Source organism: Rhopalosiphum padi, chromosome 3 (assembly GCF_020882245.1).
Source record: "Rhopalosiphum padi isolate XX-2018 chromosome 3, ASM2088224v1, whole genome shotgun sequence".
NCBI lineage: Eukaryota > Metazoa > Arthropoda > Insecta > Hemiptera > Aphididae > Rhopalosiphum > Rhopalosiphum padi.
The window spans coordinates 76,425,521-76,444,352 of NC_083599.1; the positions used below are offsets into that span (position 1 = coordinate 76,425,521).

At 34.2% G+C, this 18,832-nt stretch overlaps 1 protein-coding gene across 1 annotated transcript in view; it reads left to right on the top strand.

Annotated features, from left to right (window-relative positions):
- Positions 1–10,528, top strand: part of LOC132924341 (ephrin-B1) — a 250,009-nt gene extending 239,481 nt beyond the window's left edge. The window contains exons 2-6 of the mRNA XM_060988577.1: positions 3,064–3,205; positions 4,669–4,837; positions 5,889–6,002; positions 6,119–6,319; positions 6,629–10,528. Of these exons, the coding sequence (XP_060844560.1) occupies positions 3,064–3,205; positions 4,669–4,837; positions 5,889–6,002; positions 6,119–6,319; positions 6,629–6,780 (778 nt within the window). The 3' untranslated portion in view covers positions 6,781–10,528. The remainder of the gene's footprint in view (positions 1–3,063; positions 3,206–4,668; positions 4,838–5,888; positions 6,003–6,118; positions 6,320–6,628) is intronic.
- The last annotated feature ends 8,304 nt before the right edge of the window (positions 10,529–18,832 follow it).

Below are 18,832 nucleotides of genomic sequence, written 5' to 3' on the forward strand. Positions count from 1 at the left end.
TTCTCGAAATCGGCTTTATACGTTTTTTACACATAAGTACCCATATGGCTCTCCATACCTTTAGGAATTATGGTTTACGTTTTCGTCGTTCCGCGAATAATATATTATATTAATAAATATCGCTCGGGGGTAAAGAAACTAAAAATATATTTCGAAAAGAGCCGTGCACAGGATTCGTACGTACCTACGAGTGTACCAGCGGGGCTGCAATTATACTATTATACTATTTCTAGAGCGTCGTTTTATTAATTCATTCGTTTTTTAGACGAAAAAACTGCTTCGAAAACATATATCATTATATATACATAATAAACATTATATACGCGTTCCGGTTGTTTCTCCGAAAGCTATATGCTATTTGCAAATGCGCGCTTAATACACGAACTCCTCTTTCTTAGTCACGACCATCATATCGTTTTCACCGTTTTTGACTAAACTCGAACGTTTCACGCGCGATGACGTCGCAGGTATTTTTTATCCGTATATTTATTTAAATATCACGATTAATAAATCGCAGCCCGAAAGAATGCGATTCAAATTTTCCAATATCGTAGTTTACGACGTAACATCACGGTTTATGTAATACGAATAGCTAATACACGACAAAGTTGAAAATGTTGACGGTACACACGTGCAATACGTAGACCGAAACGACGACAATGTAATAATTCGATCGGGAAAAAAAATTGTTCGAAACGTGATTCGAACGCGCACGGTGCGTAATACCGAAATAGCGTATTTGTATATAACCTACATTGGTGTATGATATATTATACAGTTGTGTACATGCAGAGTAGTATGATGGCGACAGAAGGATTGTTTCTCGCGGGACAAATAATTTAGCGCTCGTCATTATTACAACGGTGTTTGGTTAACTGCGCTGCAACAGCATTTGATCAGAAATATATATATACAGACTATATGATTATTTCCGATCAATAATCACACCGCGCCAAAGGCGAACTGTGTGAAGAATAACGACGTCGATACGTCCGGTCGTCGTATAATATACTATACCTATCTCACTATCGCTTCGACTCGTCATTATATTGTTACTCGTTAACGAGCGCTTGTTTTTAAGGCACTTACCATTTACTACAGTTGTTAAAAAACGACCGTCTGTGTTTCAGTAACACTGTTATAGAGTTTCACGGCAATTGCAGCGACTGCAGCCGTTTATCGTCGCTTTTCCCGTCGATAACCAAACTAACTATATATTCGTCGTCGTGATTTTAAATTATTAAACATTTTTTTTTTTCATCATCCCCGATGTCAAACACGACTGTGCACCGCACCATAGCGGTTCGTCCGTCGTCTTCATATGACGCCCGTAATGCACACGCACTCGCGCGCTCACATACACCAACAATATGTTCTCGGTCTATGTATATTACAATAAAAACAAAATCAAAAAACTGAAGGAGAAAAAAGTATTCCGCGCCGGCAAATCGATTCGTTATGACCGCCGCCGTTGTCCAAGCTGTCCGATCGTCTCCCGCGCTCGTAATATAATATAACATTATATTATTATATTCTATATATACACGTCCTCCGTTCCCTGGCAAATGATGACCAGACACATTCTTCAATCGCGCGTACCATATTTTATAGACAGGCACCCATCATGACGTTTGCGTACAATATACCTATATATTCGGTCGGTGGTCGCGTTACGCGTCACGTAGGTTCGATATATATATACATATATATGTGTGTGTGTGTGTGTGTGTGTGTGTGTGTGCGTGTAATAAATATTGTTGGCTGTGCGTTTATCGACGAAAATGGGAGACTGCAAATGGTCGTTTAATAATAACAGCAATAAACATTTATGTATTTTTTACGTTCTTCCGTATAATGCACGCGCGCTGCAGCGACCACCGTGTACACGATCCACGGCAATCGTTGTATAAAGTTAAGGACCGGCAAGAAAGTTTATGGTATCGTCCGCGCGGCTACAGACAAATAATAATGGTCGTGAGGAATGTAAATATCTCCACCGCCATATTATAATATTATAATACAACGACTGTTGTGATATCGTCTGCTCCCATAGAATTCTGTTAGATTAAAATTAATACGAAATAATATGCTTCGCTTGGCGGGACTTCGATCGCGCGTCGGTAGACACAACGGAAACTGTAAATAGGTAGAATATAGAATAATATAATTAATATGACATATTGACATGGTTTGTATGTATATCACGGCCAAACCGGATGAGTCTGTATGGTTTGTGCCATGTCAACGCCGCCGGATGTGACGGAGAGTCAAAAGCTCGGCGGGAGCCGTAGAGCGTCGCCCGACCCGTGATATTATATTATTGTTATAGAATTATTAGAAATCTCTATACCGACAATACTAATATGTGAAAATTCGCGTATATTTAGTATAATAATATTGAATAGTACACGTCATAAATGACGATACCGATGTAAACAGAACAGGCAATACTCAGAACTCTCCTTGAGTCGTATCTGCGTTTAGTCGTCTTAGATATATATATTGTATACCTACTCGCGTATCACAATGTTATTAACTAACAATTATATTAAGATCAGGTGTACTGGATTTACAATGCTTGTACGGAGTATATTATTATTATACCTCCAGTAATCCGCCGCCGTGATCCGACGGTTCGCGTAAATAATATAACACGCACTGTATAATATGTTTAATATAATATATTGTGCACAGTGCACAGCAACAATGGACTCTATGTAGAACGATCACACTATATTATATATATCCGCTTTCTAACCTGATGCTCACTATTTCGTCTCCTCGCGTATACGGCCGTAGGTATATTTATTGTGTATACATGAGCAGTGAAATCGTGGAGTTTGCGAGGTACCCCATGGCCACCCATCTCATCCGTTCATCACATTTTAAATATTATACAAATCGTTTTGTAAAGACTTTTTATATATGTCATGTGAAAAAAAAATATTTTCGAAAACATTGATATTATGTTTTACGAGAATCATACACTGCGCGCGTACACCATGAAACGACCGAACTCTTGGAGAAATCTCGTAACTAACCTCGTAAACGATTTTGTTTCAGATTCCGGATAGACAACACGGACCACATAATCGACGTGAACAAAGGAAATCAGCCTTTCGAATACGACCAAGTGAACATCGTGTGTCCCGTGTACGCACCGGGGACGCACGAGTCGGATGCCGAAAAGTACATCATTTACAACGTGAGTATATACATTATATATTATTATATTCTACATCACACCTTTTATTCCTATCATAGTAGTTGTTAGACTATATTATCTAAGACGATTCATAGACCTGCTCGAATAATCACTGAAGCGGCGTCACTGCGACCGTGCAGAGATTTATTTCTCGTGCATATAATATAATCGAGTGTTTCGCAAACAGAGAAATGGTCGCGTTTCATCCGGCTTGGGGGGCAGGTACACGTATGCGCATAAAAAACTCGCGAGGACGGTGATTTTTCAAATTTCGTAATACATCGGCGCATTTCCGGGGTGGGTAATGCTCGTCGTATTATCTCGAGTTCGGAAAGCTTTCACACGCCGCGGCGGCGGACAATCGCGCCGTTTCGCAATACGCCAATAATGTACTATATAGCAGTTGTGATGACATAATAGCAGCACTCCTTTTTTTCTGCGTTTACTTATGCCAATATCGTTGTACGTTATAATACTCTATTATTTTTGTTATTATCATATTTTATTTATTTATTTATCCGCTGCGGTGGCGGACAATAGGACCATTGTCTGCAGCCGCCAAGACGACCTTTGACTCGGTCGATTTCGACGGCTCTCTTATTAACGCCGCCGGCGTGGGTGACGCGGTAGTGGAAGGGCGGTTTAGGGCGGTGGTGTCGGTATAGCGGTAGCCGCGACGGCGGTGGTGGGATTCGGGCAGGTGGACCATATAACTGCGGGCCGAGACGTAGTAAGACAGTGAAGCGGCGCTGCACACGCTGTGCTAGCGCGTCAGCCGAGTGGTAAATTTGGCATTAATAGCAATGGCGTTCGTCGTCGCCGCGGCGCGTATAACTTTTCGGCCTTTTCAAACTCCCGGCTAATTGACGGCGGCCACCGACTTTATTGTTGTAGCACAATGCCGCCGCGGCCGATTTACAAGTTTTTGTTTGCCATCGTCGGCGGAGAATTTCAGCACTGATGAGCTGTATATATATATATTGTCTCTCTCCGTCTCTATCCGTCTCTTACTCTTTCTCTATCAAAAACGCCATTGCGATGTATATATATATACACGATCCCTGTACATACAATATAATATTATTCGGTACACTCGAAAAAGCTGCAGCGTCCAACAAAACACCGGAGCACAATGGCGGATGCGCCTCGACAAAATTCGTTTCAAAACCAGAAATCGTAGTCGGTAAATGAGATTTTAACTCGTTTGCCAAAAATAAAAATTAATTAACCGTAAAAATAAAACAATATAATCTTCACGTCTGTATAACTATTTTCGCGTGCGTATATAATATAATCGAGAAAACTTTTTTCCGTCAAACGCGCGTTTTGTATTGCGCGGTTGTATTTACCTAACTATAGCTATATATACGTATACATAGCGCTATAGAATACTATTTAATAATCTTCGCATCGCGCGTATACATTTACATAATTTTAAAACGGTGCCCATTTTTCGTTTCCAGGTGTCCAAGGAGGAATACGATATGTGCCGAATCACTAATCCCAATCCGAGAATCATAGCGTACTGCGACAAGCCGTACAAACTTATGTACGTCACCATAACATTCCGGTCGTTCACGCCTCAGCCCGGTGGACTCGAATTTCAGCCGGGACAAGACTACTATTTCATTTGTGAGTATTACTGCTGCTATATTATACTTATATATATATATATACATATAAAATGCGTCCGTCTAATAAAATATCCACGTTTAGGTACGCCGTAAACGTACAATGCAGATAATACTAAGCGAACCGGCTAAAACGTTATGTTATATATATATACGTTGTTATTCTTAAAAGCTTTAACTCGTCGTAAAAAAAAAAAAAATGAGATCCGGGGATGATGACGATAAACTCGTCGACGCGTAATGACGCCGCGAAGGGGGCTGGTGCCATCGTTTTATTACCGACCGACAGAATAATATCATAACAATATATTATGGCGAATCAATATATAATACGACGGCCGTTTTCGAGTTTCGCTCTGCGAGATGAACGGCACCGCGAGTCGTCCGGTTATTAGGGCTTGTCGTTTTTAAAAAAAAAAATTTATTGTCATTACACCGCGAGAGTTAAGTTTGGCACGTCCTGAAACCCGATCATATCTGGATTCAACGAGAATCGACCCGCGGTATAGAAATTTTGTTGAAAAAAACATGTTCTCGCACTTCCGTAGCTCCGCGTATACTGTAATATTATTATATGATGATATACAGAATTGCTGATATGCCGAAACATTCTTCAAAGTCAAGAACTCGTCAGCGTGACATTTTTCTTTTTATAATTTTTTGCATTACGTTTGCGTCAACTTTTTAAATGTATACAATTTTCGTACACTCGTCGTACTAACCGATTGACACTATAACGTTTTACCATAGCAATTTCCGCTACGAGTTTAATACCACCCCTAAAATACATTACATTAATATAATACATAAATAAAATTTAATAAATTTAAGTTTAATGTTTGTGGAACAATCTCGTCATTTTGCGCGGTTTTACTAGAATTGGAAATATACGAAATTTAATAATTACCTATATTAGTTCTCTATTGTTTGTTATATTTATTATGAAATACTTTGACAAAAACATTGCTACTATTGTTATGAGAATAAATGCATCGAATATACCGTTTAAACTTACCACATAATATAACGATTTATATGTATTTTAATTTCAGCCACTTCGTCCAAGGACGATATCCACCGCAGAATCGGCGGTCGCTGCTCCACCAACAACATGAAAGTCGTGTTCAAGGTGTGCTGCAGACCAGAAGACCAACAGAACAACCAGAGTGAGTACCCTGCGAATAATATTATCTATATACAACGTTACGTCGAAAAGAAAAATTTAAAAATATATATAATATCCGGTGTATAAATTTACGATGAACGTTTGTTTTTTTCGCAGACTTAGCCCCCCGACCAACGCAGAACGCTGGCAACCCTCAGCGACTTCCAGTGCCGGGCAGCACGCACGGATATCCGGCTCGACCTCCGTCTGTGTACGCGTCGTCCACACAGCAGCCATCGTTGGCCGGCAAGCAGCCTCCGTTCGGCGCCACCGGACCGTCAGTGCACAACAACAACAAGCCATCACACAAAAAATCATGTAAGTACAGATATTATCATCCCGTTTTCTAGGACTAAGTGTCGCGGACTCGGAACGAAAAATAGGGTTCTATCGCGGTATTTCGAGTATAAGAGGAAATGGTTCTTCTTCTTTGATCCGTTCCTTTTAGCGGGAACATGCGGGTGTAGACGATATGTATAAGAACCGATCCCTTTGGTCGTTGTACACGAGTCCGCGGTACAACTGTTCTAATATTATTTGTTTTGCGTTGGCGCGCGACGTATCAAACATATAAAATAAATATCGTTCAAAAATTTTACCATTGCGTTTTCGCACGTTTGCCCGCAGCCGAATACGACAAGCATCCCAACGAAGTGGTCAAGAACGAAGAGCTCACGTACAACGGTGCCGGCGTGACCGCCGCAAACATTTCGGCGAAGGCGTTGGCGGTTCTATACCTCGTGGGCTTTGTCGCTTACGAACGGATCATACGTCGATAGACGGTCACCGCTCCGCCAGAGTATAGCCGGATCCCCTCTCCCTACCCACATCAACACCCCGCGAGATACGACAAACGTATATTTTAACGTAAGAATAATATTATGTGGCATATTATTATTATTGCATTATTGACAACACACTGTGTATATACCTACCTAAATGGTGTTTTTATTTTACTATAATATTATAATATATATATATTATACATAATAATATGATCATTATTATTATTATTATTAAACTCTTGTAAATATATATAAAATATACATGTATATGTATATATAAATACATATATATATATAATATTATAAACCAACACCTCCGATAATAACGATAATGATAATCCTCCCCTCCCCATGAGTAATTATTATTATTATAATTATTATCAATATTATTATTATTATCTATTATTATTATTATTATATTATTATTATTATTATATTATTATTATGATCATTATTATTATTATTACTATTATTATTTGTACATAACAATATTATAATATACGCATGTATAACGTAGGAAAACGACAATTTTATGCCGACGAATAATAATCGAGAACAATGTTTTATTTTTTACCGTACCGTATCACTTCAGACAATTCGGAAAAATCGCCGGACCACGAAATTTTTGTTCGTGAACCCTCTTAACGTATTATTAGAATTATTATTAACTGTATAGTTTGCCATAATAACATAATAATATTATAACGAAACGTGTGCGCGGTGGCAACGGCAGTATTGCTGTGTAATGCGTCGCGAATTAAAGAAAAAAAAAAGATTTTCATAATATGTCGCAGTTTTCGCCATCTAAAGTACGGCCAAGTGCCATTTTACCGGTTTCGCGATATTACATAATTGCGATACTTTCGTTCGCGGTAGACCTCGCCGCCGTCGCCGTTCGATACGATATACATGTATAAATATTTAATATTATTATATCGATCGATATAATGATTAATTAATACACTCTTCATTATGTAATATATATATATATATATATATATAATTATTGTACGTCTATAATATGTTTTATAGAAAAGTAAAAAAGTGAAATTATTAGGGTACCTATACATTTATGTGTGCGTGTGTGTGTATGTGTATGTGTATCTACATGTGTTTGATTACATTCTCGTTCTATAATCGGTTATATTTGTAATTTTATTTCTGTGATCGTTAATTTTTAAAACATTATAATAATATTATAGAGACATCGTAAATCGTAAATCTATATATAAATTTAGTTTTTCTTTTATAATAATATTATATACAACGAGAAAGAGTGTGTGTATATATATATATATAATACATAATATATATTTATATGTATAGGTACAATATATACCTATTTATCTTTGTTACACTTAGATACGAGTGCGACAAATATCACACACACACACACAGCATTCATACGATAAACTTATTTAATATGTTTTATTCTTTCCATCCGTTATCTAATTTATTTTTATTTTTGTCATCACTTCATAGTATTATAAAATAATGTATGTATTTTTTTTTTTAACGTTTTTATTACGTTTGTGTGAAAATAGTTTTATATATAAATATAAATAAATATATAATATTATAAAGGAAAAATATTATTTTGTAAAATCGTATATTGTGTACATATATATTATAATAATGATATTAACTATATACATGATATTATATATTATTATATAACATGTATTTCATGTCACTGTATTAGGTACACGCGCATTCAATAATAGTTTGTATTATATATTATTATTATTATTATTATTATCATAATATTACCTATGTAACACGTATTAATAATGTATGTTATTACGATTTAAGGACAATATTGTACTCGAACGAAATTCGTAATATATATATGTATAAAACTGTACTTAGCTGCCCCTCTCACTCCCGTAATAATAATATTATTAATGTAATAGGTATTATATCTCCGCGACTACGGCACCGCTGTCACGGCCGCCGCCGCCGCCGCCGCCACTGATATGTTTTTTTTTTTTTTTGCAAATCGGCGCACCACCGCTTGCGTATTCCGATTCCCCAACATTCATCATTAATTATCGTTAAAATAATAAATTACTGCACTTTCGTTAGTCGGCAAACGAATTGTTCGCAAGCGGCGCCGCGCCAAAGGAATGCGTCTACTATATCATACGAACGGTGTTCGTATTATATTTTTACCGTATAAATTCACCTGTGCGGACAGCCAAAACAATAATAATTCGTTGTAACATTATATTGTTATAATATTCTAATAGCGAAGTGTGATGTTCGACGAAGACATCGTCCAATGCATTATTATGTGTCGTGGCGGCGTTGTAAAAATGAAATTGAAAAAAAAAATTCTACTTAGCTCTAATGCAATGCTTATATATTATATTAACGGTATGATATATCTCTTTTATACATATACATATATATATTTCAAAAACAAAAAAAAATTTTAAAAATATGATAATCGTTTAATATTCAATTTGTATAGTGTGTAATGTTAGGTGTTTTCTTTTGTACTGTTTCTTTTCCGTCGAACGGACGGACGAATAATAAACTGTATTATTATTATTATCATCATTATTAGGTACCGTGTATGTCGACAACTCAGTATATTATATAATCTTATGGTGCCGTCGGTAAGACACGATGTCCCGTACTCGTATTACTGTCGGACCATCGATTTATTATTATAATAATATCATTATTTATTATATATATTACGATTATTATATTTTGTACATTTTCGATTTACTCGAACGTCGTGTTCTAAGCTCTGTACACCGCTAATGAACAAAAACAATAGCATATAATATATAACACTCGTCTTCTCCTCACATCGCCGAACCCCTTGACCACCCCCCCACACTCTCATATATGTTCAGCCAGTAATATTATTTTCCGTCTTAAATTCGTCTCTTTTTATATATATATTTACATCTACTACCTATGTATAATAATAATAATTATCGTCATTATTATTATATTAACGTAGTACACTCGACACGACGATAATATATTCGCGTATATAAAACCGATATCTCGTTGTCGGCGTGAAATTTTTTTTTATTTAGGCGTATTTTTTATGTGTTCAAGTTCCTATGTTTCAATGCAACTTAAAATAAAAGAAAAAAAGTACAAACGAGAGAAAAAAACGTTTTTGAATTTCTAAAAAATAAACTATTAACTAAAATTTATATACAACTATATTATTATTATTATTATTATTATTATTATTGTATCGTCGCGTAATCACCTGTTGTGTTATAAAATGAAAAAAAAAACTGGCTGAATGTTCGAACAATTACGATTTAAGTATAACTTCAAACCTGTATGTTTAATAAAATATTTACAGGATAATATTATAATAATAGTAAAGCGCCGTGTGTTTATTTAATTTTTTTTTTTATTTATTGTATTTTTTTTTTTTAATTATTTTTTTTTTTTTGTGTGTAGTTTGTTAGGATTTAAATACGTTAATATTACTTAGTATTTATATGTACATGTATGCGCCATATATTTATGTATACGACGCATATATATATACGTAATATACAACATGATAATATACAATGTATACATCCTTCAATTTATTGCCATATACCCGCTGTATAAATGAATAAATGTCAAAAAAAAAAAACGTGTATTAGCTTAGAATTACCTATGTATGAATTTAGAACAGGGCACTTAATACTTAGAACTGATGTGTACTCCTATTTGTGCTGTATGTACCAGTTAAATATAAGGTTTATGATAATAATGAGTCGTTTTTTTATTTTTTCACTCGTCGAGTGGTGGCATACATTTTGCCGTGCCTTCCTGTTTACCTATACATATAAGTGACGGGTAAGTAGACCAACAATCTCGATCCTATATCGCACGGGCAAATGTTTAAACTCTGCTTGCAGCGATTATCCTTTTTGTTGTAAACTCTGCCCGGCAATAGCGGGTAACGAAAAGGTCGATTGTAAACTCGACCCGGCACTAACGGGTAATTAAAATGTCGATTGTAATCTCGGTCCCGATTCCCGACGTATGGAAGTCTTTCCATGTATACCTACGCACAACTGAAAACAATTCAACTCCCGTGAATATGTATTCCGCCATCAACAAATTACTAGAAAGACACGCCGAAACCAGCGTAAACCGTTTATGAAATAAAATCAGTCTTAACGAACTAATTCAAGATCAAAACTAATTATCTCAAAATAAAAATTAAAAGATCTGTTAGAAATATTATGTTTCGCTAATAAACGAAAAATAACGAAATACGTATACTTACTATATTAAATTATTTAACAGCATTATAATGAATATATATACGTCCACATAGCTTAAGCATAACTGCAGAATACATCGTTAAATAAACATCATATATTTTTATAGGTACTTATGTACAACGGCGTTCGTAATATTTTAATAGAATTAAAATGAAAAATGTGAACAACGAGAATCGCAAATATTTAATCCTCCGGGACGTAATTTTAAATTATTCTCAAAATAAAAATCGGATGCTAAGTTTAATAAATCAGGGATGAGTCAATAATCACCGTATATAACATTTCTTCTTGCAATCGACCGTACGGACGCTGTCGTTGTCGTCGCCCGTCGGAACGTACAGGCGAATTCCAGAAAATCATTTATAGTCATCATTTTTATTCGTTTGCGGAAAAAATCATGTCTACTATGTATTATATATATTATATATATTATTACCCACTCACGAGAACACGAAATATTGACGTATAAAAAACACTAACAATTTATCTCGATAGACACATAATAATAACGCGTGTTGTATAACCTAAACCGTTCATTTTTACATAATATATAGTGATACGGACTGTGGCGTACTGACGGCGGCAGACGAATTCAGTGCGTTTATATACGCCTTAAACGATCGTATTAAATCGTTTGTTTCGCGTTCGCAACGATTACGGATTTACAGTAAAACAAAACAATGTGTACACACATACAAAGCGTGTGTGGAATATAATAATATATTACGTCGACTTCGGCTGCGGTTCTCGACGCCGAACGCTGTATAGGTGCGGGTACTCCCATTACTTTTTATCGCCGTGCAGAGGATTTACAATTTACGGTGTGTATTGGTACGTATAATAGTACTGTATAATAACAGTAAGTATTCGGTATAACGACGACGATCGGATTTGGCAAAATTTAAGTTATGATAGATGCGCTCGTCACGACGTCACACGCTACAGTGTCGACGTGATCGCGGTAAGACATATCTTGATAGGTATATGTAAATGATAAAAATAGTAGTTTGTGATATAAGACTGTTCACCCTCTTTAACTATATACGCCGCATAACATTATACGATAATAACGAAGTGTGATATGATGATATCTCTAAGGCAGGGACGGGCAACTGAAAGTTGTCAGAGGGCCAATTTTTAGAAAATTTTAATTTAGCAAAGGGTATAGACGATTAACTTTGAAATTGTATGACGTGATTTGAAAACGCAGCGCGGGCCAGATAAAAAAGGTTCGCGGGCCGCCAGTTGCCCACACTTGCTCTAAGGGATGACTTCAATACAATATTGTATTACGGTTTACCACAATAATGTAGGTATAATATTATAATATCGGTTATTATACGGGCGCGCGTCTCACACAATAATTCAGTCGACGGAAGTGGCCGATGGAATGACGATAATTACCACGGAAAAAACACAAAAGCTTTTAACATGCTTTATGTATTAGCTGCGACACGATGGTTAATCATGCACAAGACAAAAAATGTTTGTAGACTAATTGATGATGATAATATTACGATGGTCGGGAGGAAACTATATAATATATTATATAATAGTAGGCCGGTACAATTTAACGCGTTAAAGTATATATATTATATAGGTCGTCGTTATAAATCTAAATCGGTCGATAATTATTCATTCTCCGGTACCGTTTTCTAAGTGACCTATAGCTATACGCACAACGAGACTTAGCTCACGACAGTATGATTTATATCGGCGTTCCTCCGTCGTGCGCGTGCATTAGTTGATATTATTGGTCAGTTCCGTCTTAATGTCCTGGTATAAGATCTTCAAACCGCTGGAAACCCGAAACGTTAAAATGTAACGAATTAAGACGACCGGAGTACTTTTACCGACGTTATAAAATAGGTTTGCTTTTAAGTTTTAATTTATAAAAATATAAAATATATTATTGCCGATGAAGTGCAGCCGTAGTTGCAAGTGATTTTTATGCGTTTCTGTCGATTTCCTAGTCCTCCAACTATGTGTATAGATAATATACTCGTAAAATAAATTGAACTATAATATATATATATATAGGGTGAAAAGGGAGGTATTTTTAAACTAAACTCTATATATTATAATTCGGGTTTATATTTAGTCCTTCTGTGGTTGGCGTCCATACGGTAATTTCAAAATAATCATAAAAATCTATAAATTATTATAAAAGTGGTACTAAAAACTATATGCGCATATAATATATATATATATTATGGCTATATTATATTATTATATATTCTCGTATAGTTTTAATTAGTTTTGGCAGGATCGATATTGACTGGGGACCGATAAGTTTTTATTAAAAAAAAAAATTAAAATTAAAAACACTAACCATAGCGGAGAAATCGATACCACCACGAAAAAAATATTACGCAACACCGGTAACACCATATATTATATTATGTGTGTATAGGTACAAATGTGTACAATACGTTACAATTATACCTCTGGGCGTTTCGATGTAGCCACCACCACCACCTTCAAGGCGTTTTTATAATAACGATCCAAATAGGTATGCGATGATTATTTATTTATTTAATTATTATCATTATTATTATTATTATTATTACAATGCTATGTATTATGTTATTGCAAAAGCTCGCCGAATGCGACTATGAAAGCATCAATCAGGGTATACCCGGTCATATATGGTGAAATGTTAAGTCCTCGCGGTATTTAAAAAAAAAATTCTTTCGAATTCGCTACCGGCGCAATACAAATAATAAATTATGGTGTCGATTGTGCAGGCACTGCAGCAATATTGCACAACAATAATTCTGCACTGTGACGTGCGCCTTCATAATATATCATAATAATAATAATACGTATAAACATAATATACCTACCTACCTATATACATATACGGACACTATTTTGGTCGCGCCAAAGTACGACGACGGTCACCGCACGATTCTTAGCTATATAATAATATTATACGACTGTCATTTGCATCGCTGTTCGGGGGCACGCTCGACTCCTGTGTAGTAGGTATATGTAATATATTAAATATATATATGTATACGGACCTGTCGGCGACCGACGTTGTGTACCTACGTCGTAGCTATACAGACGCATAATTTATTATTGTTATTATTATTATTATTGTTATTATCATCGTCATCGTTGTTATTATTTGTCCGTTACGATAAATCGCGTAATTAGTCTCACTCGGTTGAGGTATACTGCACATGCATACAAGAACCTACAAAAGTACAACACCCTTTATAGTACACAGCGACATTCCTGACATTGTCGTTGTATAACACTACATGCATAATATTACAGCTGTATACGGTGTGTTCCATAAATTAAGACACTTATTATTTGAGAAACATAAACATTTTTGTAAATACTTATTTTACACAATCAAGTCATTGGAAATAACGACATTTTTGGAAAAAAATTTCTATTTTTCCTATTTTTTATATTTTATGATTACCTATTTAAGTTTTTCACTCTTTTGAATGCCAACATAGATTTTAAATGTCGTATTTCGAATCAGAATATTGTTCAAATTATTTTTATTTATAAAACCAAATGTTTATTGAGTAATTTATTAGTTTCAGTTAACGTAGGGTACGGATTTAATCCGGGCTCTAAGACAATGCCTTTTCAATGCAATAATGTATTTTAAAAGTAATTATTTTTATAGGCGACATGCAACGGTATAGACAAAACGATTGATTGACTTTCGGAATTTTTAGCATTTCTTCACTTCTTTGTTTAAACTAAATTAAAAATAATACAAAAACAAAATACCAAACTTGGACATATATATTAAAAATATCTAAAAACTATTTCAGCAGATATTATATGAAAACAATATTTCTTGATACATTGATTTTTATTTCCTAATATATACTAAAAGCTTGTACAAGGTAATGCACTAAAAATTAATAAAACGACCTGGAAATACAAAATAAAAGTTTTACTTTTGCGACAATATATACCTATATGTAATATATTACATGAAACATATTATGTACTTGAATTGTTTGTCTTAGAGTATACAAAAAAATAAAGCACTCTGTAATAGTATCCGTGACCTAGTTATTTTAAGTTTAGACAATCGAAGTAGTGGACCAACATTTTCCACTCATCTAAACTTTAATCAATTATAAGTTATAACTATTATTTGTTCAAATTTCGATTTTTATATATTACAGAACTTTAAAAACACAATGCGTTTCGGGGAAGCGAATTCAAAATACGTGTTATTATTAAGAAAAAATTTTAAATGATGGCGATAAAAATCGATAAAAATTATATGGACTTTGGTAAATATGTTTTTTTAACGATATGAAATTATGTATAATAATCATTTCCAAAAACGCTAACAGTTTTTGAAATACGCCAAATCGATCACCCGGTATATATTATTTGTATAACCTATTCGTGTGTGTTGGGCGTCTATTATGTAGAGTATACAATATATATATATATATATATATATATATATATATATACTGTATGTTTATATGCGTGTGTCATGTGACGATTACGAAACGATGACGACGACACACCAAAACCTGATGATTGTGCAACGCTCACGCAGCATCAATCACATATTATTATTATTTCGGCGTGTACCGCGTACAACAAGAGCGCGATGAATATTGTATTGTACGCGCTCCACCGGACTGGACGACATCGTATAGTATTCGACGAGGACGAAAACGGAATTCGCTATGTACGCGACGCGTGACGACAATTATTATTATGTATACGCTGCACGTTGTGCACCACGAGAGATATACATTTCCCAGTGAAAATTTCGTCACAATATCGGAAACGTTTGGAGAAATATCCGAGCGAGCAAACGTGGTTTTGACAAATTGGATGAGTATTGGACGACGCGATTTATACTCGCTTTGCACAATAACTGCAATCGTGGCTTTATTTCGTATAGACACGTCGTCAATATTTATCAATATTTTATCTTTTCAAATACATATTTGAGTTTTATTCGAGGGAAACGTTTTAAATTTGGACAACTCATACAATAATGACGCTTTATAATATAATAATACTTACATAATCTATATCACGATAGTATATATATCTATATCCAGGAACTGGAACCATACTGAAAAGAACCGGTTTTGGAACCGGAACCGTTACTTTTTGTTAAGGTTTTTTACGATTAATTTCGGTTTTTAATAGACTAAATAGTATACTATAGATTTAGTATGTGGTGATAATAAATGGAAAGTTTGTGATATTTTAAAATTTGAAGTACCTAATATTGATACAATAAGTGGTAATTAGTAAATAATAAATAACAGTTAAAGTATAAACTAGATATAAAAATTAAAATAAAAACAAAAAGGGGTAATTTAAAACAGAGTTTTGTTTAATGTATATACATAACATTAATAGTGTTTAGTAATAATTACAATTATTGTTTTACTTATTTAGTCTTTTCCTTTGACCTAAACAATTAGTAGGATATCTGGTTGAAAATTAGTATTGACCTGTCATAATTGATACCAATTGATACTTCTAATATTTTATAATATTTTTTTAAAAAACCGAAACAACCAAATTTTTTTTTACAGAAGTATAAAACCAAAACAGGAAACGTATTTTTCATTTTTGAGGAACCGAAAAGAAACCGAAACCGAAATTTTAGTTTTTTTTAGGAACCTAACCGAAACCGGAACCGTAAAAATCATTACGGTTCCAGTCCCTGACTGTATCATATTTAATCGGGGCCATACTGCTACAGCATTAATGATGCTGAAAATATAAAATTATTATTAATAAGCATAATAGTCAGAAGTTAAAATTTGGAAGTTATTGCAAGGAATCTAACTGTTGATATTTGGTTTTAACTTTTCGGCTATATATACACCCATCACATACCTATGTATAGTTACCGCCGCCGCACACATCCTCGATATTTATCTATTACGGTGTGTGAGAGAGATTTGTAACGTTAATAAATTCACGACGGTATAGAAAGGTATATGTACACGCCGTATAAATATACGGCTAAAAGTCAAGGGACTCGTCCAGATTTTGTAAGCGAATAGCATTAACCTATAGGGTTAGGTGTATCGTATATTATATAGGTTCAACCCGTAGACTTTTGCAAACGCATAATTTAAACGAACGAAATATATATATATATATATAAGCGAATTTCGACATCTCACACACTGTAAATTTATATTGATCGTCGCACGGTATGTGTTGCCACACGTTTCGTGTGCATTTAAACTGTCGCCCGTTATGGTCGAGTTTTGCGTTCGGCGCCTTCTCATACCGCTGCACTGTGCACATAAAATGACATCGTGTATATATATGACATGAGGTGAGTGGTGACTAGGTAAGGTCGTCATTAGAATTTTCATCTGTAATTTTCGTGCGAGTCGCAGAGACTATATAGTACGTATAAGAAAGACTTTGAACAAACTTTATAGTCACGTGCAGTCGTGGAATGGCTTTTCGAACGAAATGATTTGTCATCGTCTTCGAAACACCTACGGACAAGACACCCACATATTATATATATGCTTACATAGGGACCAGACGGTGATAATTTTATTTTGAATCCAGTGGTGGCGTACCCGGACGATTAAATGATGGTTAAAATATCGTGAAATATTATGCATCTTTTAATATTATTTCTAAACAACATTCTATTACCATACAATACTAAATAATATACCAAAGTAAATACATTGCAAACGTTTATATCGAAAATAATACATAATACTTGTGAAATTGGTATATTTCAGTGTTGTAAGGTTGTTTTATCGTAATTTATCAATTAATATATACTCAAAACTAATTATTTCATGCGAAATTAAATACATTATCCGAAGTCAATCAAATTAAAATCTAATTTACACTTGTCCGCCTTTGCGAATCTATTAATAATAATATCATTAACTAGTCAAGTTTATATTATATTCATGTAACAATTGTTACACACATCGAATACCTCTGATTCTGATTCGCATACGCTTTTATGGCCCATTTTTGAGCACAAGCACGTTTTAAATATAAGTATATAGTATAATTGATATGCATAAATAAAAACAATTTATAAATTAATTAAATAAAATGCAACATTAGGTAAGTGTATTTTTAAAAAATAGTGTAAATTATTTGTATTTTAATCATACGAAAACATGCAAATCGCATATTAAAATTAAATACGTACGATACGCAATCATTTTACAATTTTACTATAATAATATATGCTAGAAAAAAATTGTAAAATCTGATTTTACTCACACTCGGTCAACCTCGGCGTGAACCAAGCAATATCTTTGAAAATAATACAAGGAATTGAAATTGTTTTATTTTTATTTAAAAAAAAAACAACAAATTACTGCTAAATTATAAAATATAATAGTGTATGTTCTTAAATTTTAAATTAAAAACAAACCATTCTAAAACAAAATATATTTCCTGTGAGATGTATAGTTTGTTTCACGATAAAAGAATCACCCCGAATATAATATATAAATAACCTCTTTCCCTCACATACATACACACAATAAGTTAAAGTATCGTCGTGCATTTTTTTCCAGTTGCAACATATTGCACGTCATCTTAAAGTTATGAAAAACATACGATACATTCGATTTATTCGACCTCGCTGTTGAACTTAGCAAAAATATTCGAACAAAATAAAAAATGTCAAGAAATAAAAAAAAAACCAACTACAAGCTGTATATACTTTTATTGTATGACATATGAATATATCAAAAGTGGCTAGCCTGGTCAGGGGTTGTGACTTGTTCGATATATATAGATATGGTTCTAATAAG